General features: G+C 43.1%; 2 protein-coding genes across 2 annotated transcripts in view; one reads left to right on the top strand and one right to left on the bottom strand.

Moving 5' to 3' along the window:
- Window positions 1–1,045: 1,045 nt before the first annotated feature.
- On the bottom strand, window positions 1,046–13,483 carry TUBAL3 (tubulin alpha like 3). The gene is made up of 4 exons (XM_004281711.3): window positions 13,403–13,483; window positions 9,972–10,215; window positions 3,878–4,026; window positions 1,046–2,468 (listed from the first exon to the last, which is right to left on the bottom strand). The coding sequence occupies exons 1-4, from the start codon at window positions 13,481–13,483 to the stop codon at window positions 1,524–1,526; spliced, it is 1,419 nt and encodes a 472-aa protein (XP_004281759.1). The 3' UTR covers window positions 1,046–1,523.
- A 3,088-nt stretch (window positions 13,484–16,571) lies between these two features.
- NET1 (neuroepithelial cell transforming 1) overlaps window positions 16,572–23,067 on the top strand; it is a 53,322-nt gene continuing 46,826 nt past the window's right edge. Inside the window, exon 1 of the mRNA XM_004281684.4 lies at window positions 16,572–16,835. Coding sequence (XP_004281732.1) covers window positions 16,708–16,835 — 128 coding nt within the window. The 5' untranslated portion in view covers window positions 16,572–16,707. The remainder of the gene's footprint in view (window positions 16,836–23,067) is intronic.

Genomic DNA, 23,067 nt, shown 5'->3' with positions numbered 1-23,067 from the left:
CTGATCTGGGTTTGAAGTCGGAATTACACCCCACGGTCACAGAAGGAAAGAAGAGAGAAAGTAGTGAGAAGGAGCAGAGGCAGAGGAGAGAGGAAGAAAAGAAAAAAAACGTGCTGGGAAGGCGTGAGCGGTGTAGCTTGAAAGGAATACGTGTGAACATGGTGAAGAGTGTCTAAACAATACTTCCACAAAACTGCAGTCATTAGCCTCCGTGGTGACAGCAGTGTGAGTTGAAAATAAGCAAAGTGGTACATTGTTGGAATGAAGCTCTTAAAGGCCACATCTCAGCACAGTGATTTTGGTTTGTAAAAGCATCTACCAGGAAAGTGTTAAAGATGGAGCGGCAGTTCTCGGGTCCAGGTGGCACACGCAAAAAGAAGGTGGTAGCGTTGCACTTTGATAAATCTCACAACAAGAACCACCAAGTTAGGCCTCCAGCCAAGGCTTTAGAGCCTGTTACCTTCAGTTGTCCAGCCGGACCAAAAGCACAGACCACGTGGAGACCAAGAGAGCATAACTGGAGGACCCAGGCTGAAAGGTCAGCGCTGTAGATGAATGAGGCACCTGAAACCTACCTACAATCAGCTCGAGAGCAACACCTAAGCCCAAGTGAGCACCTTTGCAGTGTCTTATCTTACTTCCAACTAGTAGACTAAACATCGTGGATCTTTAAAATCTAGCTAGTCGTTTTAATGCATTTATAGCTGTTTTGTCCATTTTAAATTATCACCTGTTTGAACATGAGTCAGTTTAATACCCAAAGTTAATTCCATGAAGTGGTTTTTGAACTTAAATCCTCAGATGACCCTCCCTCCAATTCCCAGGGCTTCTCTTTAGCAAGTCCATAACGAAGCTCAAGAATCTGCAAATTTTCTCAACATCTTAAATGGCTCCCACGCAGGGTTCTGCTGGCCATGCTTCCAGAACACGTCCTCAAGGACAGAGGAGCGGAAAGAAATCACTTTCACCTTCTGACCTGCAGCACACACGGATTCAAACTTCTGAAAAACCCAAGAATATTCTTGTTGTTTGTTTATTTGTTTGTCTGTATAAAAAGCAAACTGAGACCTTAAGGCCTTGGAAGAAGGAAAAGACTCATATTGAAAATATTCATTACTTAATCAATGTACAAAATATATATATGGGAAAATAACATTAATAATCATTACATGCTATTTTCCACCTCAGGAACAGGAAAGGAAGAGCATTCACTTTAGGGTTTCACAGTCACTTGGTTGAAAAAGCAAAGAAGAAAGCCAGGCTTCCATTCTGACAAAAAAAAAAAAAAGATGAGCCCCAGAAATTCAAAGGACTCCAAATCTTAGAAGGTTCACAGGGTGCAGTGCTGAGTGACACTAACAGACAAGGAAATGTGGGCTCATTGTTAATATGGACCCATTTGATTGGAACTCGGGGTCTCGCTTGACTTAATTTCCTTTTTCTGCTCATCAAGGGAACTCTAGCCTTTAAGTGTAAAGCGTGACACTTAAGCTTAGCATTCATTGTCACCAGTCAGATCTGCATCAGAAACTTCGCCCCACTTCCTCGTAATCCTTCTCCAAGACTGCCAAGTCTTCCCTGGCTTCTACAAACTCGCCTTCCTCCATGCCTTCCCTAATGTACCAGTGCAGAAACGCCTTCTTGGCGTACATGAGGTCGAACTTGTGTCCCAGGCGGGCCCAGGCCTCCACGACCGCCGTGCTGTTGCTCAGCATACAGACAGCCCGCTGGACCTCGGCCAGGTCCCCTCCCGGCACTGCCCGGGGGGGATGACCATTGATGCCCACCTTGAATCCAGTTGGACACCAATCTACAAACTGGACAGAGTTCCTTGTCTTCATGGCTGCAATTGCCGTGTTCACGTCCTTGGGGACCACATCCCCTCTGTAGAGCAGGCAGCAGGCCACGTACTTCCCCAGGCGAGAGTCACACTTGACCAGCTGGTTGGAGGACTCGAAGCAAGCAGCTGTGATGTCTGACACAGAGGGCTCCTCGTGGTGGGCGTTGTCCGCAGAGATGATGGGGGCGAAGCTGGTCACGGGGAAGTGTATTCTAGGGTAAGGTACGAGGTTGGTCTGAAATTCAATCAGGTCCACGTTCAGGGCCCCCTCAAACCGGAGGGAAGTAGTGATGGAAGATACTGCCTGACTCAGCAGCCTGTTGATGCTGGCATAAGAGGGGTGTTCAATGTCAAGTTTGCGATGGCATATGTCATAGATGGCCTCGTTATCCACCAGGAAGGTACAGTCCGCATGCTCTATGGTGGGATGGGTGGTGAGGATGGTGTTGTAAGGCTCCACTATAGCTGTGGAGATCCGGGGGGCTGGGTAGACAGAAAACTCCAGTTTAGCCTTCGTGCTGTAGTCTCTGGAGAGCTGCTCCATTAAGAGAGACGTAAATCCTGATCCAGTGCCGCCTCCAAAGCTTCGGAAAATCAAAAATCCCTGAAGACCACTGCACTGTTCCGCCTAGGGAAAGTAAAAGGGACATAAGAATTCAGCCAAATAAACCCAGAAGCAGTGGTAACCGTGGGACACAACTAGTACCCCAAAACAAACAGAAACTTTCAGAAAGAACTGGTTTACCATCACTAACTCATCACAAACATATTTACTTTGAAACATACTTGAGAAGTTACTTCTGGAGTGGGGCAAGTGCTTAAAGTTTTACTGTAAGCAAAGCATAAATATTCAACTGTCTTTTGCTACCCCTGATGAATTTATCTGTATGTGATCTAAAGTAAGGTCTTTATCAAAAACAAAGAAAATGACAAGCAAAATATTGAAGTAATATAATCCGCCCCCCCCGCCAGTAGATGAAGTACCTTTCATTTTCATACCCAATCTACTGTGCTGGTGTAAAAGGTACTGTATTCCCTAACGATTATGCCAAACATCAAAATTTTTACTAGACAAAGGATTCTCCAGACACAGGTCCTTAGGAAAGAATTAACTGTCAGTAAAGAGTAACTGATCTCCAGGTAGGATGTGCCTCCTGTTAACTTTACAGATCTTAGTAACTATTGGAAAATGACAAGTTTTAGAGTTCTTTGGAAGTCTCTGATAAAAAGATATGCCACGAGTCAGCAGAAGCAAGAGTAGATGGGGGCTAGTCACTAAAAAGAAGGAAACCCTGCTGTTTGTGACAACGTGGATGGACCTTGTGGGCAGTTAAGCAAAGTGAAATAAGTCAGACAGAGAAAGAAAAGTACTGCATCATCTCACTTATATGTGGAATCGAAAAAAGCCAAACTCGTAGAAACAGAGAGTAGAATAGCAGTTGTGAGGAACCGGGGTCAGGTGGGAGATGCTGCTCAAAGCGTATAAACTTCCAGTTATAAGATGATTAAGTTATTGGGATCTAATGTACAGCATGGTGACTGTAGTTAACAGCACTGTGTTGTAAACTTGAAAGCTGCTAAGAGAACAGATCTTAAATGATGTCGTCTCCACACACAAAAAGGTAATTATGTGAGGGATGGATGTATTAACTAACCTGATTGTGGTGATCATTTGGCAATATATTCCTGTGTCACATCACCATGATGTACACCTTAACTTTACACAATGTTATAGGTCAATTATACCTCAATAAAATGGGGGGAGATAAAATAAAATATTTCCTCATAAATATAAAAAGAAAAACAAAATAGTCGATGGGGGCTGTACAGTAAGTGCAAAGGCTTCTTTCCCCTGCCTAGTAAGGAAGGTAGTCAGTGCCCACATCAGGACCAGCCCAGCTTTGAGCATGCGCAGGAGGCTCCCAGGGTAGAGGTTGGGTGGTGATGGAGGCGTAAGTAGAAAGTGCTGCTTGGGCGGGTCCCGCAGGATCACAGGCACACAGGCACTGCCTGTGGAAGGAGAGAGGAGCCACTTGCCAGCTTTCGGAGCCTCTCCAGCACCAGATCGAGGATCTCTGGCCCCACAGAGTAGCGACCACGGGCGTAGTTATTTGCAGCATCCTCCTTTCCGCTGACGAGCTGCTCCGGGTGGAAGAGTGAGCGGTACCTGCCTGCACGGATCTCATCTGCCAAGAGGAAAGGAGGTCAGTGCAGTCCACTCCATCCCACCCCTAACTCTTGCACAGCCCTGTACCCTGACTCGCTTTCTCTCTTCTAATGTCCTATAAAGAAATGGATTTAAACTGCCCAACTGGCCCTCCTTAATTGAGGAAAAGGTATAATTATCCCCATATAAATTGAAAGCACGTTTTTCCGTCATACACCCTTTATTAGTTTCTCAGGCCTACTGTAACAAAGTACAACAAACTTGGTGGCTTAAAACAAGGGAGATTTATTGCCTCATAGTTCAGGAGGCTGTAAGTTCAATATCCAGATGTCGACAGGGTTGGTTCCTTCTGGAGGCTCTGGTGGAGAAATGGCCGCATGCCTCTCTCCCAGCTTCTGGTGACTGCATACAAGTTCTTGGAGTTCTTGGCCGGCAGCTACATCACATCATCTCTGTCCCCATCACAATGCCCCCTTTTCCTGTCCGTGTGTTCTCTCTTCTCATAAGGTGTACTGAGGGGACCACCCTGCTCTTAGAAAATGAGTGCTTTTCCTCTTAGGCAGGAGCTTCTAAGTATCTGATGCCAAGTCCATTGGGGTACATCTGCATAAATACATGTCATCAAGCCAATTTTATCATTATTATTTATAATTGTTATATGGGCCATATATCATCCATATATCCAACCAGATCATTGGACATAGGGCCTCCCTAATCTGGTATGACATCATCTTAACTACGTACATCCGCAAAGACCCCAGTTCCAAATAAACTCATATTCTAGGGTTCTAGGTGGGTGCAGAGTTTTGGGGGGACAATATTCAACCCACCACACATGCATGGTACTTTTGCATTTTAAGATAAAGAGCCAGCTGTGTGCTGGAAAAGCATACCAATCTATATGATTAGTTATATGCTTAAAAAGAGGCTTTCACAAGAAAAACGGAGCTGGAGGAATCAGGTTCCCGGACTTCAGACTATACTACAAAGCTACAGTAATCAAGATGGTATGGTACTGGCACAAAAACAGAAATATAGATCAATGGAACAGGATAGAAAGCCCAGAGGTAAACCCACGCACATATGGTCACCTTATTTTTGATAAAGGAGGCAAGAATATACAATGGAGAAGAGACAGCCTCTTCAATAAGTGGTGCTGGGAAAACTGGACTGCTACATGTAAAAGAATGAAATTAGAACACTCCCTAACACCATACACAAAAATAAACTCAAAATGGATTAAAGACCTAAATGTAAGGCCAGACCCTATAAAACTCTTAGAGGAAAACAGGAAGAACACTCTACAACATAAATCACAGCAAGATCCTTTCTGACCCACCTCCTAGAGAAATGGAAATAAAAACAACAATAAACAAATGGGACCTAATGGAACTTAAAAGCTTTTGCACAGCAAAGGAAAACATAAACAAGATGAAAAGACAACCCTCAGAATGGGAGAAAATATTTGCAAATGAAGCAACTGACAAAGGATTAATCTCCAAAATTTACAAGCAGCTCATGCAGCTCAATATCAAAAAACAAACAACCCAATCCAAAAATGGGCAGAAGACCTAAACAGACATTTCTCCAAAGAAGATATACAGATTGCCAACAAACACATGAAAGGATGGTCAACATCACTAATCATTAGAGAAATGCAAATCAAAACTACAATGAAGTATCACCTCACACCAGTCAGAATGGCCATCATCAAAAAATCTACAAACAATAAATGGTGGATAGGGTGTGGAGAAAAGGGAAGCCTCTTGCACTGTTGGTGGGAATGTAAATTGATACAGCCACTATGGAGAACGGTATGGAGGTTCCTTAAAACACTAAAATAGAACTACCATATGACACAGCAATCCCACGCCTGGTCATATACCCTGAGGAAACCATCATTCAAAAAGAGTCATGTACCACAATGTTCATTGCAGCTCTATTTACAATAGCCAGGACATGGAAACAACCTAAGTGTGCATTGACAGATGAATAGATAAAGAAGATGTGGCACATATATACAATGGAATATTACTCAGCCATAAAAAGGAACAAAACTGAGTTATTTGTAGTGAGGTGGATGGACCTAGAGTCTGTCATACAGAGTGAAGTAAGTCAGTAAGAGAAAAACAAATACCGTACGCTAACACATATACATGGAATCTAAAAAAAACAAAACAAAAAACAGAAAAAAACCATGGTTCTGAAGAACCTAGGAGCAGGACAGGAATAAAGATGCAGATGTAGAGAATGGACTTGACATGGGGAGGGGGAAGGGTAAGCTGGGACAAAGTGAGAGAGTGGCATGGACATATATACACTACCAAATGTAAAATAGATAGCTAGTGAGAAGCAGACTCATAGTACAGGGAGATCAGCTTGGTGCTTTGTGACCACCTAGAGGGGTGGGATAGGGAGGGTGGGAGGGAGACGCAAGAGGGAGGAGATATGGGGATATATGTATAGCTGATTCACTTTTTTATAAAGCAGAAACTAACACACTGTTGTAAAGCAATTATACTCCAATAAAGATGTTAAAAAAAAAAAAAAGAGAAGCATGCAAACTCAAATGCCCACACCACTTGGTGCAGTTAACACAAATGCCTGAAGCAGGGAAATAGCGTGAAGATGTCAGTATTCCATACAACCAAGCATAACCCTTGCTGGTTTCATTCCCTTTTAAACCAAGAAAACATCAAGACACAGCATGTCCAAGGGCCGGGTCACACTCACCTACCTTAGAATTATCCAAACAGCGTGATTCCTGAAGATCAACGCAGCGGCATTTGAGGGCTAGGGAGGCTCTGGGAATGTTGCCCTGGTTATAGCGGGTGGGATACGCATTGCATAGCAGTTCAGAGCATGTGCTCAAGAATCAATTCCCTGGGTGCTTGGCTGGCCTTCCTCACTTAGCTATAGAGCAGTTACTTAGTGTCTCTAAGCCCCAGTTATATCCTCTCACAAATAAGGATGATAGCAAGACCTACCCCAGTGAGTTATCATGAGGATTAAAGACCACAGAGCATGATGCATGGCCCATATGACAATTATAAATAATAATGATAATGGCTTCATGTCATGTATTTATGCAGATGTACCTCAATGGCCTTGGCATCAGATACCCAGAAGCTCCTGCCTAAGAGGAAAAGCATTCATTTTCTAAGAGCAAGGTGGTCCCCTCAGTACACCTTGCTCTCCTGTGTATGACCATGTATATGACCACAATTTGGTACACCCCTAAATGTTTAAATTTAATAAAACTGAGTTGAAATTACTTTTAACTAACATATGCACACCAAAAAACAACCACCAAAGTTGGGATGTTTTAAAGATATATTTACAAACAAGTGGGCATATAATTCCAGGTAGATTACCTGCTTCTCACCTGAAGCAATAAGGCTGAGTTCAGTTTAAGTAGGGAATCTATGGAAGCCTGCTTCTTCAAGACAATGTCCAATTGAGTTCTTGAGGGTGGTTAGTTCCATAAATTCCTTCAGTAAAATCCACTTTCTGGGAGATCAGTGATATAGCACCACCAATCACAAGTATACAAATTTCTGCCATGTTTCCACCCTGCTCAGAGACCACGTACCTGGCCCAGCATCCTTAACGCATCCACAGGGACTTTGGTGGTTTTTAAACATGATTATTATTTGATGGTTCCTTGGCTTCCTTACCTCCATTCCAGGTTAAGCCTTCTAGGACTCCCCTATATCAATGTCCTCCTCATTTTCAAGCTGAAACAACACTCACGGGTGTCTGGATGTGTCTTTGCTCATGGTTTCCATCTCTCTCACCTGTGAACTATTAAAATCTCCCTGCCCAGTCTTCCAGACTCAGAGGAACTACCACTTGGTCCATAAGGTCTTTTCTGATCTTTTCCACAGAGGTAAAGCTCAGGCCTCACTTCCTTCAGATTCCTACACACCACCTCCTCAGTAAAGCTTTCCTTGACGTTCCTTTTGAAAAACAGCTCACACGCAATATTCCCTTCCCCTATGGCCCTGCTTTGTTTTTCCCCATGCTCCGATCGCCACCAGACACACTATTTGGCTTTTATAGGTCTGCACCCCACTAGAATGTAAGCTCCAGGAAGACTGATACTATATATCTCTCCAATGTCAAGATAGTGTCTGGCCATACGAGGCACTTTTATTTGTTGAATAAAACAAGGAAAATCAGTGCCTCCTCTCTAAACCCTGGAGCTTACGGTGTTTTGTTTGGACCAGCTCAAGATCCTCAAAATTGCCCTCCCTCCAGGCTGAGTTCTAGAGGATTGGGGAATTTCTTCTGGTCTTTGCCTGCCGACTGTCTCTCCTCCAGCTTGCTTAGCTTCTGATCCTGGGTCCTCCTATTTGCCTAGGTCTTTGGATTAGCACAAGTTAAAATATCTGCTACAATATTCACAATGCTGGGGTGTGGGCTCTCACGTTGCTCCTTCAGCCACATTTACCAAGGTCCTCTGGGGACGTATTCTACCCTGCCCAGGATCATGGCACACCAGACTCCAGCTAAAGCTCACAGTTGCAAACTCCCATTTGTTTGAAATGAAAATTCAGATATTCTCTTAGGGCACTTATAACTCAAGTCAGAATATGACGTGACTGCCTCTCTCAGGTTCCACACTAGTCTTGCCTGTTCTTGAAGCCATCAGTAGCTCCTTATTTTTAATTCTTTCACAACATTTAGCAGAGTAATACTGAATCAATATAAATCTTGGCCTTGACATTTCTTAACTTCCACCTATTAATTTAAAAAACCTTTCTATCCTTTCCCTCACGTTGACATCAACGTACTTTCTCCATCAGTTTGTTACTTGATTCAGACTTCGTTCTGATGAGGAAATGAACTCCAATCCAGATTGTATTTTCCAGAGAAGACTGTAATGATATTTCCTATCTCACTTGTGCTTCTAGAACCTCACTATTTCTGTATCAAGAGGTGAGGTCTATATCCCTTCCCAGGATGGATCTTTGTAACCGCTTCAACCCATGGAGGACAGCTGAAGTGACACAATGTGACTTCTGAGGCCAGGTTATAAAAATGGCATGGACTTCTGCCTTGTTCTCGTGGGATGCTTGTTCTTGGAACCCAGCTACCATGCCACAAGGACGCACGAGCAGCCCACAGAGACCCCACAGCCCTGGCTTAACTCTCAGCCAACAGCCAGCACCAACTCGCCAGCCAAGCGAGTGAGCCACTTTCAAAGTGAATCTTCCGGCTCCCACTTGAGTCTACCTTCCTGACACCATATGGACCAGAGGAGCTGTCCTCTGAGCCCTGTCCAAACTGCAGATTCATGGAGAAAGTAATGGTTGTTGGTCTTTTAAACTGCTAAGTTTGGAGGCGATTTCTTACACAGCGGAAAATAATTGATACAGAGTACCAAACCCAAACCCACCCTCCTCTGTAGTCTTCTCTGAAGTCAGCAAGACCCTTTCTCTCCCCAGCATTTCGCCAGCTCCATTTCAAGTGTTTTTGCACGAGATACTACAACATTTGCTGTTAATAATCGTAAGTAATCATTTTATAATCATTAATCATCATTTCCCCACAATTAGAAGAGTTATTTAGCTCCTTCCTTCTTTGGAATCATGTTCAACTATTCTATTCTCTAAAAGCAGGTAATGCCAAATTTCAGATTCTTTGTCAGAAGCTTCTAGCAACTGGCTTTCAAACCCAGGAAAAGATTTAGTGTTCTGTTACAGTAGATTGTGTGGAGAAACTAACAAGGTTTTCGTTCTTTTCATCACACAGAAAAAGAAGGCTAAGCTAGTCTTCCCTTTGGGTTTGTTTGTCATGCTGATCACCCTAAGTGTCCACTGAGAGATGCTCTAAATTTGGAAAAGGGCCATATGATCCTGTTCAGATAGATTCATGTAATCTGATGATCCCACCCACTGATACTTGCTTGTTTGGGTTGTGGACCCGGTTAAACACACTAGAACGTAAAATGTACATTACCTACAACAGTTGGCTCCAGGTCCATGAAGAGTGCTCTGGGCACGTGCTTCCCAGCTCTGGTCTCACAAAAGAAGGAATCGAAAGATGCACCCATAGGCTCCGTTTTGGCATGTGCCTGCAGATCCTGCCTGCCGTCGAGAACAACGCCATCTGGCTGGATTCCGTGTTCCAGGCAGTAGAGCTCCCAACAGGCATCCCCAATCTGGACGCCAGCTTGGCCAATGTGGACAGACAGGCACTCCCTCTGAAATGAGCCGTAGTATTTAAGTTACAGCTGTGCATCTTCCTAACATGATAATACGAGCTACATCACTCAGCAGGTCCGCTCAGGGCTGAGAGAAAGCAGGCTAGCGTATGCCAGCAAGAGAACTTTGTGATAAAGCTAATGAAAACTGTCTCATGCAAACCAAAAACCAAGGTACAGGTAAGCTTCAGGAACAAGTAAACCAAGGACTCCAGTTCACACAACATAAATTAAGCATCTATTGTGTAATGGGCTAAGGATGAGTTAAGACATATCATATAGGAATAAAATCAAGCTTTCTCACCCAGAAAAAAAATTAGTTATTGGAAAGGAATAAAACCAAAATCAATGTACAGCCTGATATATGTTAAAACCCACTGCAGTCAATCTCATATCTTGAGATTTTACATTTACTGTTCATATGTGCTCTAAATAAGGAAGGACGTTCTAAGCTTAAAAGTAGTGCAAAATTTACCAAGGAAACATGCTATAGATTTAATAACCCCAAAATGTAAAAACTCCATACTATAATAAACAAACAAAAATACTGATGTATATAAAAAAGGATTTATGGGCTTCCCTGGTGGCGCAGTGGTTGAGAGTCCGCCTGCCGATGCAGGGGACGCGGGTTCGTGCCCCGGTCCGGGAAGATCCCACACGCCGCGGAGCGGCTGGGCCCGTAAGCCATGGCCGCTGAGCCTGCGCGTCCGGAGCCTGTGCTCCGCAACGGGAGAGGCCACAGCAGTGGGAGGCCCGCGTACCGCAAAAAAAAAAAAAGGATTTATGTATAGCCCTTCATATATGAGCTATACATAAGGCAATTTTATATACATCAATTAAAAAATACTTGAGACATCTATTAGATAAATAGGAAAATGACATAAACAAATGAATTACAAAAGAAAGAAATGATCTAAAATGCAAAGGTTTAGGCACAATGGCATTCACAGTATCATTATTTATAAGAGTAAAAACCAAGAACCAATCTACTTAACCATTTACCTATTGTTGGGCATTTAAAAGAAAGTACATCGATACAATGGCATGCTATGCAAACCTTCAACAGTTACCAAAAAATTGTATGACATGGGAAATACTTATGTTAAAATGTGACGTGAAAGCGTATGTTATATAATTGTATATAAAGTATGATGTCAAATACATTTAAAAATAAGCTTACTCAGCCATAAAAAAGAATGAAGTAATGCCATTTGCAGCAACATGGATGGGCCTAGAGATTATCATACTAAGTGAAGTAAGTCAGAGAAGGACAAATATCATATGATATCACTTATATGTAGAATCTAAAAAATGATACAAACGAACTTCTTTACAAAACAGAAACAGACCCACAGACATAAAAAACAAACTTATAGTTACCAAAGGGGAAGAGGGGAGAAATAAATATAAATACATATAACATAGATAAACAACAAGGTCCTACTGAATGACACAGGGAATTGTATTCAACATTCTGTAATAAACCATAATAGAAAAGAATATGAAAAAGAATATATATATGTATAACTGAATCACTTTGCTGTACACAAGAAACTAACTCAACTTTGTAAATCAACTATACATCAATAAAAATAAAAAAATAAAATAAAATAAAAGTAAAAATAAGCACAGAAAAAAAGTCTTTAAAATGCATCAAAATATTAACTCTAGTTACATCTGGGTAGAATTTTTTTTCCTGTTTAAACTTACCTATTTTCTTCACCCTCATTAGCCTCCCCTCTCCTCTCCCACTTTTAAATTACCATTCACTTTTATTTTTTTAAGGCAAACAACTTTTTTTTTTTTGTAATTTAAATATCTACTCATCTAAGAGAGGGGAGAAAAAGTTAAATCCTAAAAATCTAAAGGGACAGCAATTGCTGGCTTTAATATCGTTGTGTTTTGATTGCCAATGGTCATGGAACAAGTCTGTGCAGAGGGTCTTACAGGGTGAGAAGTCTGTTTACTGCATCATCAGGACCCTTCAGGCTGTCTGCCTGATATGTTGATAGGCAACCCTGCCCTCCTCTGTCTGTCCGTGGCTGCACATTCCCAAGGTCTGAGATTCAACCACAAAAAGACCACCGATTGGAGGAGGGGAGGGAGGTCTCTGTGGCCAGTCACAGCCCTGCCATCTGACCCAGACTCTGCTCACTCTGCTTGTGCTCAGCCATAAAAACCCTGTACTTTGTCTCCTTGAGTTACGGGCGTAACACAGAGCTCTGTGCTTTACGAGGAATTCAAGTTCATTACCTGAGTAGAACTTCCTTTTGATTTCTTTTGTATGCAACCATGTCTCTCACGACAAAGGAAGTGAACTCAATTTACAAAGCACTTCACTCAGTACCAACCAATTTTTCCAACCTCTATCTGGCACAGAAAAATCAAAACAACATATTCCATCATCAACAGCCTTCTAACACCTGAGTCTGTAAAGCACAGCTTCAATCCTCTCTCCTCCCAAAGGACTTAAGATGATCTCAGTACATTAGCTACCGTGATCAGATCAAAACTTACCCCAATTCCTAGATTTAGGTACAAACTTAAAAGTGGCAGAGGGGTGGGGGTGGAGGGGGTGGAGGGGGTGGAGGGGGGCGGCGAATTCCTTGTTTCTGCATCATTAAAACCACTTGCATGTAGATTTCTCTCACAACATCCTTCCACGGCTGTTTTCCACCCAGTCCAACAGGTCATGCACACAGGGTACTTGCTCTTAATATTCACGGTAAAAATAATCGCCAACATGAAAAACAATTGCTGATCTTCATGGGGACTGTTCTCCCAAGTGATACAGACATAGGAGGGAAACTGAGCTTTTTGAACTTGGCAGGAATACTTGGCCCAAGAAGGACCAATCTTGCCCATCCTGGTTTGAGAAGCAGCTGAGTTTATCTCATAACTGTGTCCCGGGGACAGAAGGCTATCTCCACCTTATTCTTAGCCTTTTCCTCCTTTCCAAACTATCTGTTAAAATATTAGTCACACTATATAAAATAAAGACTGTAAAATGCCCACTGAATATCAGTAGTGATGTCACAGCACATTCATAAATGCTGCTTTAAAGCTTATTGGGAATTACTAGGACAGCACAGTTTTTTAATTACCTTTTTATTTTGAGATAAATATGAATTGTAGATTCATGTGTGGTTATAAGAAATAATGCAGAAAGAGCTCATGGATCCCTTACCTGTTTTCCTCCAGTGGAAATATCTTGCAAGATCACACCCAGAATATCAAAACTGATACACTCAAGACAGAGCATTTCCATTACTGCAAGGATCCCTGATGTAGGAAGGCATAATTTTTAAGAGCAAAACAATATAAAATAAACATCCTTAAAATGTTGGAGAGAAAGTCCAATGGGGTGAGAAGATCAAAGATGAAAAAGCAATTCGAATGTTTGCTTTCATTTAAGAATTAAAAATTCTAAGACTAAAAATTACTGTGACTGGAACATAAGAGATAATAACACTGTTGGTGGAAACATAAATTGGTGCAGCCACTGTGGAAAACAGTTTGAAGGTTTCTCAAAAAACTAAAAAGAGAACTGTCATATGAAACAGCAATTCCACTCCTGGGTATATATTTGAGAAAAACAAAAACACTAATTCGAAAAGATACATGAACCCCAGTGTTCATAACAGCATTATTTACAATTGTCAAGACATGGAAGCCACCTGAGTGTCCATCAACAGATAAATGGATAAAGAAGTGGTATATATACACACACACACACACACACACACACACACACACACACACAATGGAATATTACTCAGCCATTAAAACAGAACAAAATTTTGCCATTTGCAGCAACATGGATGGACTTGAAAAATTGAAATAAGTCAGACAGAGACAAACATGTATGATATCACTTATATGTGGAATCTAAAACATACAAGAAACTAGTGAATATAACAAAAAGAAGCAGACTCACAGATATAGAGAAAAACTAGTGGTTAGCGGAGGGGAGAGTGAAGGGGGGAGGGCAATTTAGGGGTAGGGGACTAAATGGTACAAACTATTAGGTATAGAATAAGTGACAAGGATACATCGTACAACATGGGGAATAGAGCCAGTATTTTATAGTAATTACAAATGGAGTATGACCTTTGAAAATTGTGAATCACTATATAGCACACCTGTAACATATAATATTGTATAGCGACTCTACGTCAATTAAAAAAAGAAATAAAAAACCGAGAGTGAAAGGAAAGTGGATCATAAGAGGTGGTCCCCAAACAGAATTATTGTAAGTAACTGTATTAATTATTGTCCTCAAAGAGCTAGACTCAAGAGAGGACAAAATAGATGTTCCTGCCCTTCACCCAGCCTCACATTTATGAGCTCAGCAACGGTGACCTGGGTCTGAAGTTCCCAGAAACTCTGAAAGCATTACTAAAAACGAAGCCACTGGTTTCTACAGAAAAACCAGCACACTCAGTCTAAAGCAAATGTAAAAACTAAAGGAAGGAGAGGATCTTGCCTCAGTGCTTCCGTTAAAGGCAGTGAACCACTACAAATCAACAAAGCTTGTCCTAAAAGCAGCAGAATTATAGATGAATAGATGAGATTCAGAGCAGATTCAAATCTGATCCAAACACAGATATTTAAAGAAACAAATGCCTCTTTAAAAATTTCTTCTCTTGTGTCAGGAATCTATGAAGAATTGTTTGGTGGGGGAAAAGAGAGACACACATGATGAAAAAAATTTGCTACAACTGTTGACAGCAACACTGTCAGCAACATAGAAGCCACTTACCATGTTGATCTGCAGGTGCCCCACTGCCCAGTGGTACTGACAGGAGGAGCCGCCCAGGTAAGCTTTATCAAAGGGCAGGAAGTGACTCTACCTGAGGGCTGAGACACTTAAAGCAGCACAGCCTCTTTTCAGTTTTTCACTTCTCTGGTGTCAGAGGAGCTGTGATGGGCCTACCTGAACACCCTGTGATAAAGTCTGTGCCCAACTACCGATGAATTCTCTAAAGCTTATCCAAATCTGCTTGCGACGTATACCTAGGTTGAAAATAACAAATGTCTTTAAGAAAGAATCCTCCTCTTGTATTAAGAATGTATGAGGGGCTTCCCTGGTGGCGCAGTGGTTGAGAGTCCGCCTGCCGATTCAGGGGACACGGGTTCGTGCCCCGGTCCGGGAAGATCCCACATGCCGCGGAGCGGCTGGGTCCGTGAGCCATGGCCGCTGAGCCTGCGCGTCCGGAGCCTGTGCTCCGCAACGGGAGAGGCCACAACAGTGAGAGGCCCGTGTATTGCAAAAAAAAAAAAAAAAAAAAAGACAGAATTTGAATTAACAGGAGAAAAGCAAACAGATTTTTACATGTACAGAGGATCCTCCATAGGAAAATAAAAACCCAAAGAAGGAGCAAAATCTTAGTGCTTATGTACGAGGTTGGACAATGAGAGGGAATTGTGGAAGAGTAAGTAAAATACACGGGGAGACCAAAGGAAGATAAGAGTTATTTAAACAATTTCTGTTTGTAGAGAATTCTGTCTCTGACTCCCCCCATCCTCCTGATATGGGGAGGGCCGCTATCACAGGGGAGATTTATCTCCTGCTTTCATGAAGAAGGGGGGAGGTCAGAAGGCCCTTCTTGCACCTGGTGTTCTTCAAGTGCCTGCAGCTAAAAATAATCCTCCTTCCAAAGCAGCATGTTTAAGGTGGCATATATTGCTACCCTTCAATGTATATACAATTTTATTTCTTAGGATAGATTCCCAGAAAGGGAATCAGAGTGTGAAAGGGGAGGTGATTTTTAAAGCCTTTGACATAAAGAAAGCAGTATTTTAAACCAAAGAATGTGCTATTTAACAATTTTCTTTTTTATTTGAGAAGGTCCTTTACGTGCTGTAGTGCCTTCTTATAATTAGAGGATGAAGGCACTTGGACTCTTCTGCTCTGGAGACAGGAGGTCTCATAATCAGATTTACTGGTTTCCTAGAGAGAGCCCTGAGAACACATTTTTCCAATACCTTTGGTGACCGGGGATTTATCTCACATGAATAATTCAGCGTGTGCAAACCTCATTTTACTTTCAACCTCTCCCCACATGCTAAGAAAGTTCTAAAATGCTTCCAATTTGCCTTGACTTGTGGTGAAAGTCCTAATGAACTGTGAACTACTAATCGGGTCTTGGGGATTTAGGAATGGAGTCAGAACTAAATCCCAGGTCACGCGTTTTCAGCAGGGTGACCCCCTCGGCTACCCTCCCCTTCTAGCTTCTATGAAGTTAAGCGCCTGGAGGTAGGAGGAGAGGGGCGGGACTCCACGTTTCCTAGCAACCGCACGCCGTCCCCTGATTGGCTGGTCGCCGCGCGGCCGCCATTTTCAAACCCCGGAAGATGGCGATGGCGGCGGCGGCGGCGGTGGCGGCGCCCTCCTGACAGGAACCCTTCTACGGGCCGAAGTGGCCGGGCGCCGTGCGGCTCCCAGCGGGCCTCCCGGGCACCCGGCCACCGCGCCGCCCCCTTCACGCCATGGAGCCCGAGCTGGCGGCCCAGGAGCAGAGCCGGCCGCGGAGGCGAAGCCGCCGGGCCTCGGGACTCAGCGCGGGCGGCGCCGCAGAGCCTTCGGCCGACACCCCCGGGCCGGGGCCAGATGGCAGGTGAGCGCTGGGGGCGGCGGCGCCTGGGGACCCCTAGCGTTGGGTCCGAGGTTGGGGAGGGGGTGGGAGGAGGGGAGGGGCAGGGGAGGGCCGGGCTGCCTACTCTTCTCCCCCTTCTCCCCCCTCCCTCTTCTCCCCCCCTTTCCTTCTCCTCCCCCTTCTTTTCCTTCCTCCTCCTCGTCCCCCTCCTCTCACCCTCCTACCCCTCTTCCTATCATCTTCTCCCTGGTCCTTTATTTCCTTTTCCCACTCCTCTCTTTCCTACCTCTCCCCTTCCCCCTCCCTCCAGTCTCCTTCCCCACCTCCCTCAGGTGGCCTTGGAGATCCTCTAAACATCCATCAGGTTTTGGGCCGGAATTGGGAAGGTTCCTAAATGCCCCCGGGGAACTGCGGGGTCGGGGGACGGGAATCGTCCCTGGAGCCAGAGGACTTCTACCAGACAGCAAACTTTTAGCCTAAAAACGAGCATTAATATGAAAAGTTTTGCCGAGGTCAGAGTCTCTCCTTTGGAGCCTTGGCCACGTCGGTGCTCAGCGCAGCTCACGGCCCCAGCCTCCTGGGTAAAGAGAGCAAAGGGGATGGTCGCCGACTTTTTAGCTGTTGACACATTTCACATTCTGTCCCGTGTGTCTACAAAGGAAGGACACTAGCCGAGGGTTTCAGAGGCTGTGTCTGCAAGAGGAGAGGGTGAAAAAGTGCTAAAGGCGTGGCTTTCCCCTCACGGTTTTGCAGGGGGTGGGTTTCCAGTGACTGGCGGTTGGACCTTACATCCCTGAAGTTGTGTCCTCATCTGTCAACTGGGATTATAATAGTACCCACTTCCTGTAAGTTGTGAAATTCAGTGAGGTCATGTGTGTAACCCCATACACAGAGAGCTCTCAACAAATGTTAACTGTTATTTGTTGATTTTTATCTATAATTCCACCTCTGCTCCATCTTTTCAGAAGCACTGTGGTCCACTTCACATTATTACTTGAGATAAACTACAGTTCCTTACATAATTTACATTCCAGTCATGCCTGCATGTGCCAATCCCTTTTTTTTTTAATTTATTTAATTAATTTATTTTTGGCTGCATTGGGTCTTGGTTGCTGCGTGCAGGCTTTCTCTAGTTGCAGCGAGCAGGGGTTACTCTTCATTGAGGTGCACGGACCTCTCACTGCGGTGGCTTCTCTTCGTGCGGAGCATGGGCCCTAGAGCGCGTAGCCTTCACTAGTTGCGGTGCATGGGCTCAGTAGTTGTGGCTCAGGGGCTCTAGAGCACAGGCTCAGTAGTTGTGGCACACAGGCTCTAGAGCATAGGCTCAGTAGTTGTGGCACACAGGCTTAGTTGCTCTGCGGCATGTGGGATCTTCCCGGACCAGGGATCGAACCTGTGTCCCCTGCACTGGCAGGCAGATTCCTAGCCACTGCACCACCAGGGAGGTCCGCCAATCCCTTTTTGAGAGAAAGGAAAACACCTTACTTTCATGGACAAGGCATTTATAAACTCATTGTAAGTTATCATGCAGAGAGAACAGTATCTTTCATTAGATACTGATTTTTATTTTGAAGTTTACGATAACCCTTGCCTGAAACTTTTATACTGATTACAGCCTAGTTTAAGAAGAAGTGAAAGAGCAGAGAGAGAGATGTCATCATCTCTGAGACTGAGAAATAGGAGAATCGGGAAAGAATCGGGAAAGCCTAGTTAAGGGAAAATGAACATAGAATTTCAAAAACATCAAGTGGGGCAGTGTTAAATTCATTGCACCTACCTAGTGCCAGACATTGTTGTAGATACTGGGAATTCTGGTGAACAGATGAACTCCCTGCTCTCCTGAAGCTTAAAGTCTGCTTGGGGAGGAAAGACAATAATGAAATAAATAATAAAATATCAGGTGGTCATTGCTGTGAAGAGGCATACTAAGGGGGATAGAGATAAGGAGAGGGTCATGTTGCTGTTTTTAAAACATCACAAGGAAAAGCCTCTCTGATGATAGCGATGATGTTTAAGCAGAGATCTGAAGAAATTAAGGAACAAAGCCATGTGAATATTTGGGGAGAAAGGCAGTAAGTGCAAGTAGAATCTATATGGTATGTTCAAGGACTGCAGAGAAGCCAGGGTCACTAGAGTGGAGTGAAACAGAGGGCAGAAAGGTAGATGATGAGGTCGGAGAGATGACTAGGGCCAGATCGGGTAGTATATGGTTGACTGCCAAAAGGACTTTAAATTTGAATCCGTGGTTGGGAAGCAGTAGGAAATTATGTGATCTGTCTTTTAAGAGGATCACTTTGTTACGTGGCAAGGATAGAATCCGAGAGACCAACTAAGAGGCCATTGCAGTTGAAACATCCGAGTGGTAGATGTGGTGGAAAATATTCATATTTGGGATGTGTTTTGAAAGTAGAGCTGACGGGATTTGCAGATGGATTAAATGTGGAGTTAAGAGAAATAGAGGAATGAAGAATGATTCCAAGGTTTTTGGTCTGAGCACCAGAAGAATGGGTTTCCATGTTCCTACAAAGGAAAGACCTGGGGAGTTTGCCTTGGGATATGTTATAAGACTCTTATTAAGGAGTTCATCACACCAGTTTCTTTTTTCCTTTTTCTTTTCTCTTTTTCTGCTTTTTTCTCTTTTTTTAAAAAAAATGCTTTATTGAAGTGTAACAGTCGAATGAAAGAGGGCATGAATCATAAATGTTTTTGGCTCAGTGAAATTTCATAAAGTGAATGCATCTGTGTAACCAGGTATAAATCGGGGGGTTGTCAGCAAGCAGACTTGAAATCACAGCATTGCGAAGTCATCTAGATAGTGAGTCTGAATAAAGAAGAGATTGGGGGGCTTCCCTGGTGGCACAGTGGTTAAGAATCCACCTGCCAGTGCAGGGGACACGGGTTCGAGCCCTGGTCCAGGAAGATCCCACATGCCGCGGAGCAACTAAGTCCGTGCACTACAATTACTAAGCCTGCGCTCTAGAGCCAGCGTGCCACAACTACTGAAGCCCGCGCGCCTAGTGCCCATGCTCCGCAACAAGAGAAGCCACCGCAATGAGAAGCCCACGCACTGCAAGGCAGAGTAGCCCCTGGTCACCGCAACTAGAGAAAGCCCGCGCACAGCAATGAAGACCCAACGTGGCCAAAAATAAATTAATAAATAAATTTATTTTTAAAAAATGAAGAGATTGGGGACTTAACCCTGAGGCACTCCCCACATTTAAAGGTCGGGGTAATGAGGATGCTCAGAGGAACAGCTGGTGAGGTAAGAAAGAGCCAAGTGAGCTCAGGATCCAGGATGCCAAATGTAAGAAAGGATTTTGAGAAAGGACATGGGAAACTATGTCAAATGTGACTTATAAAGAAGGACTGGAAAGTTTAGTTAGATAAGGAATGAAAAGACCATTAAATCTGCTAATGAGAAGAGCATATTGACCTCGGATAGTTTCCATGAAACAGTTAAAATATTGAATTTAGAATGTTTGTAGTGGGTTGAGAAGAGAATGCGGTGTGATTTGTTCCGGAAATATGTGAGCGTTAGACACTAGGAGTATGGAGATGGAAAAAACTGTCCTTATTCTGGAAGAACTTATAATGATATAGGGAAGAAAGTTAATAATTATAATAGTGTATGACAACAGTTACTATAGCTGTATATATATGATGCCATAGATGCAAATAAAAGGAGAACTTACCCTGACTGGAGAGGACAGGAGATGATTCCCTGTAGTAATCCCTGAGTCTTGGAGGACCAGTTTAGACCGTAGGTGTAAATGGGTGACATCATATGGGGGAAGGATGTTAAATGTTAAAAGGCCCTTAAGCAAATGAGCATGATGAGTTCTAGGTATCGTAACTAGTTCACTGTGGCTTGACGCTAGTTGTGTAGGAGAGAGGACTCAGACCCAGAGGAGGTAGTGATGAGAGATTATACTGAAGAAGTAAGAGTCGCATCATGAAGGGACCTTGTATGCCATGACAGTAAATCTTAGGAAAACTATTCCCTAAAAAGTGCTCATATACATAAAATTTCAGATTTGTGGACCCTTGCAGCCCAACTATGGATACCAAGTTAAAAATCCCCAAGTGAAGATGATGAATTGGTGGGAACTCTATCTGCAGTAGCCTAGATGAGTGTTTGAATCTGATGGCTGGCAATGAGATAGGAGGACTTGACACGCTAAGTGTGGGTTCCACTTTGAAGAACTCTCGCTGCAACTGGAGAGCAAGAAAGAATAATGGAGGCAACGCAAGCTTGTGGGGTAGAATCTTAAGAAGGGGTAAACTTGATATGGGGTGGGGGCGGTGGGGAATAAGCAAGTACAGGGAGAGGTTGAAGAGACAAGAGAGAAAAGATGATGAAACAAGTGACCAGCAAGGCAGAAAAGGGTGGAATCCAAATTAAGGATAGAGAATCTAGCCTGGCTAAGAGCTAGGTAAGTTTGGGGGATGGGGTATGTTGTAAGCAGGAATTTGAGGGCTTTCCCACCAGGGTTCTATTTTTTGTGTGAGGTTGGAAATGGTGTCAGCTGAGAAAAGGGTGGTGGCAAAGGCAGCATGAGGAGAGTAATGAAGTTAGAAGAACCTTGGAGGGAGAGGATGTAAGATCATCTACAAGAACATGTGAAGTTTGACAAGATAGTGTCAGTTAATAGTGGGGCAAGACAACTGTTTAAGCATAACATCAGATCCAGAAATCGTAATGAAAAAGATTGATGTATATGACAATGTAAATATTATAACTTTTTCTAGACAAACTCACTATACACTGATTTGAAAGACAAAAAACATACAGGATGGGCTTCCCTGGTGACGCAGTGGTTGAGAGTCCGCCTGCCCATGCAGGGTTCGTGCCCCAGTCCGGGAAGATCCCACATGCCGTGGAGCGGCCGGTCCCGTGAGCCATGGCCGCTGAGCGTCTGGAGCCTGTGCTCCGCAACGGGAGAGGCCACAACAGTGAGAGGCCCGCGTAGCACAAAAAAAAAAAAAAAAAACATACAGGAAAATATCACCTTTTTTAAAAACATTGTTCACATACTATAGTTTCACCCATTTGAGGTGTATAATTCATTGTTGTCCTATAGATTCACAGACGTGTGCAACCATCACCAGGCAATTTTAGAACATTTTCTTCACCTCAGAATGAAAACCCATACCCTTTAGTTATTCATCCCCCTCCCCAACACTCCTTTCTTGCTTTACCCCAACCTCTAATCTACTGTCTGTCTTTATGAATTTCCCTCTTCTGGACATTTCACATGAATAGAATCATGTGGCCAATTTTAGTGAGCCATCCTTTGCCCATTTTTAAAATTGGGTTATTTATATTTTTTATTATTAAGATATAAGAACTCTTTATTCTGGATACACGTCCCTTACCAGATACATTGTTTGCAGGTAGATATGTTCTCCTATTCTGTGGGTTGTCTTTTTTTTTTTTTTAATTGAAGTATAGTTGATTTACAAGTTGTGTTAGTTTCTGGTGTACAGCAAAGTGATTCAGTTATACATATATATTCTTTTTCAGATTCTTTTCCATTATTGTTTATTGCAAAATATTGAATGTAGAGCCATGTTCTGCTCCTCCTCCAGCGGCAGCCATGGCGGCAGCTCGGGCATTGTGGCGAGGGGGACGGTGCCGAGGGGGACGGTGCCGGGCAGACCCTCCCTAGAGGTCTCCCTCCTCTGCCTCCTCCTGTCACCGCTCTGCTGCTCCATTATTTCTTCAAATATTTTTTTCTGCTCCTTTCTCTCCTTTCCTTCTGGTACTCTCACTGCATGTATATTGGAGCGAAATCTGGTAGATAAAACAACATTTTAATAAGGTGTATATTTAAACCAAGCAATTATAGGGATTTATCTTAAGAAAGCAGTTGCATAGCATATGTAGATGTATGTACAAGGAAGTATATCACAACACATTTTTATAATAAGTTTAGAAAAAACGAGAAAATTAAATACATTATACTATTATACAATGAAATATCATTAGCTATAATAGTTTTTAAAATCTCTTTTCATAATTCAGATAGAGTTTATTTGGTATATTGTATACAGTATATTTGGTTTTTAGTTTCTTTTTTGTTGTTGTTTTTGGTACATTTCCTCTGTGTATCTGTGCAGGTTTTCTCTAGGGCAGCAGTTCTATAAGTTTGACATCACTGATAATCTAGCTTAACAGAGGAGGGCTGGATTCTTATATCGCCTTGTATATAATGTGTTGCAATGTATAAAGTTGAAGTATATAAAGAATGAA

This window comes from Orcinus orca, chromosome 2 (genome assembly GCF_937001465.1).
Source record: "Orcinus orca chromosome 2, mOrcOrc1.1, whole genome shotgun sequence".
NCBI lineage: Eukaryota > Metazoa > Chordata > Mammalia > Artiodactyla > Delphinidae > Orcinus > Orcinus orca.
The sequence above is the reverse complement of the archived record's forward strand: the minus strand, read 5'-3'. Positions and strand labels throughout refer to the sequence as shown.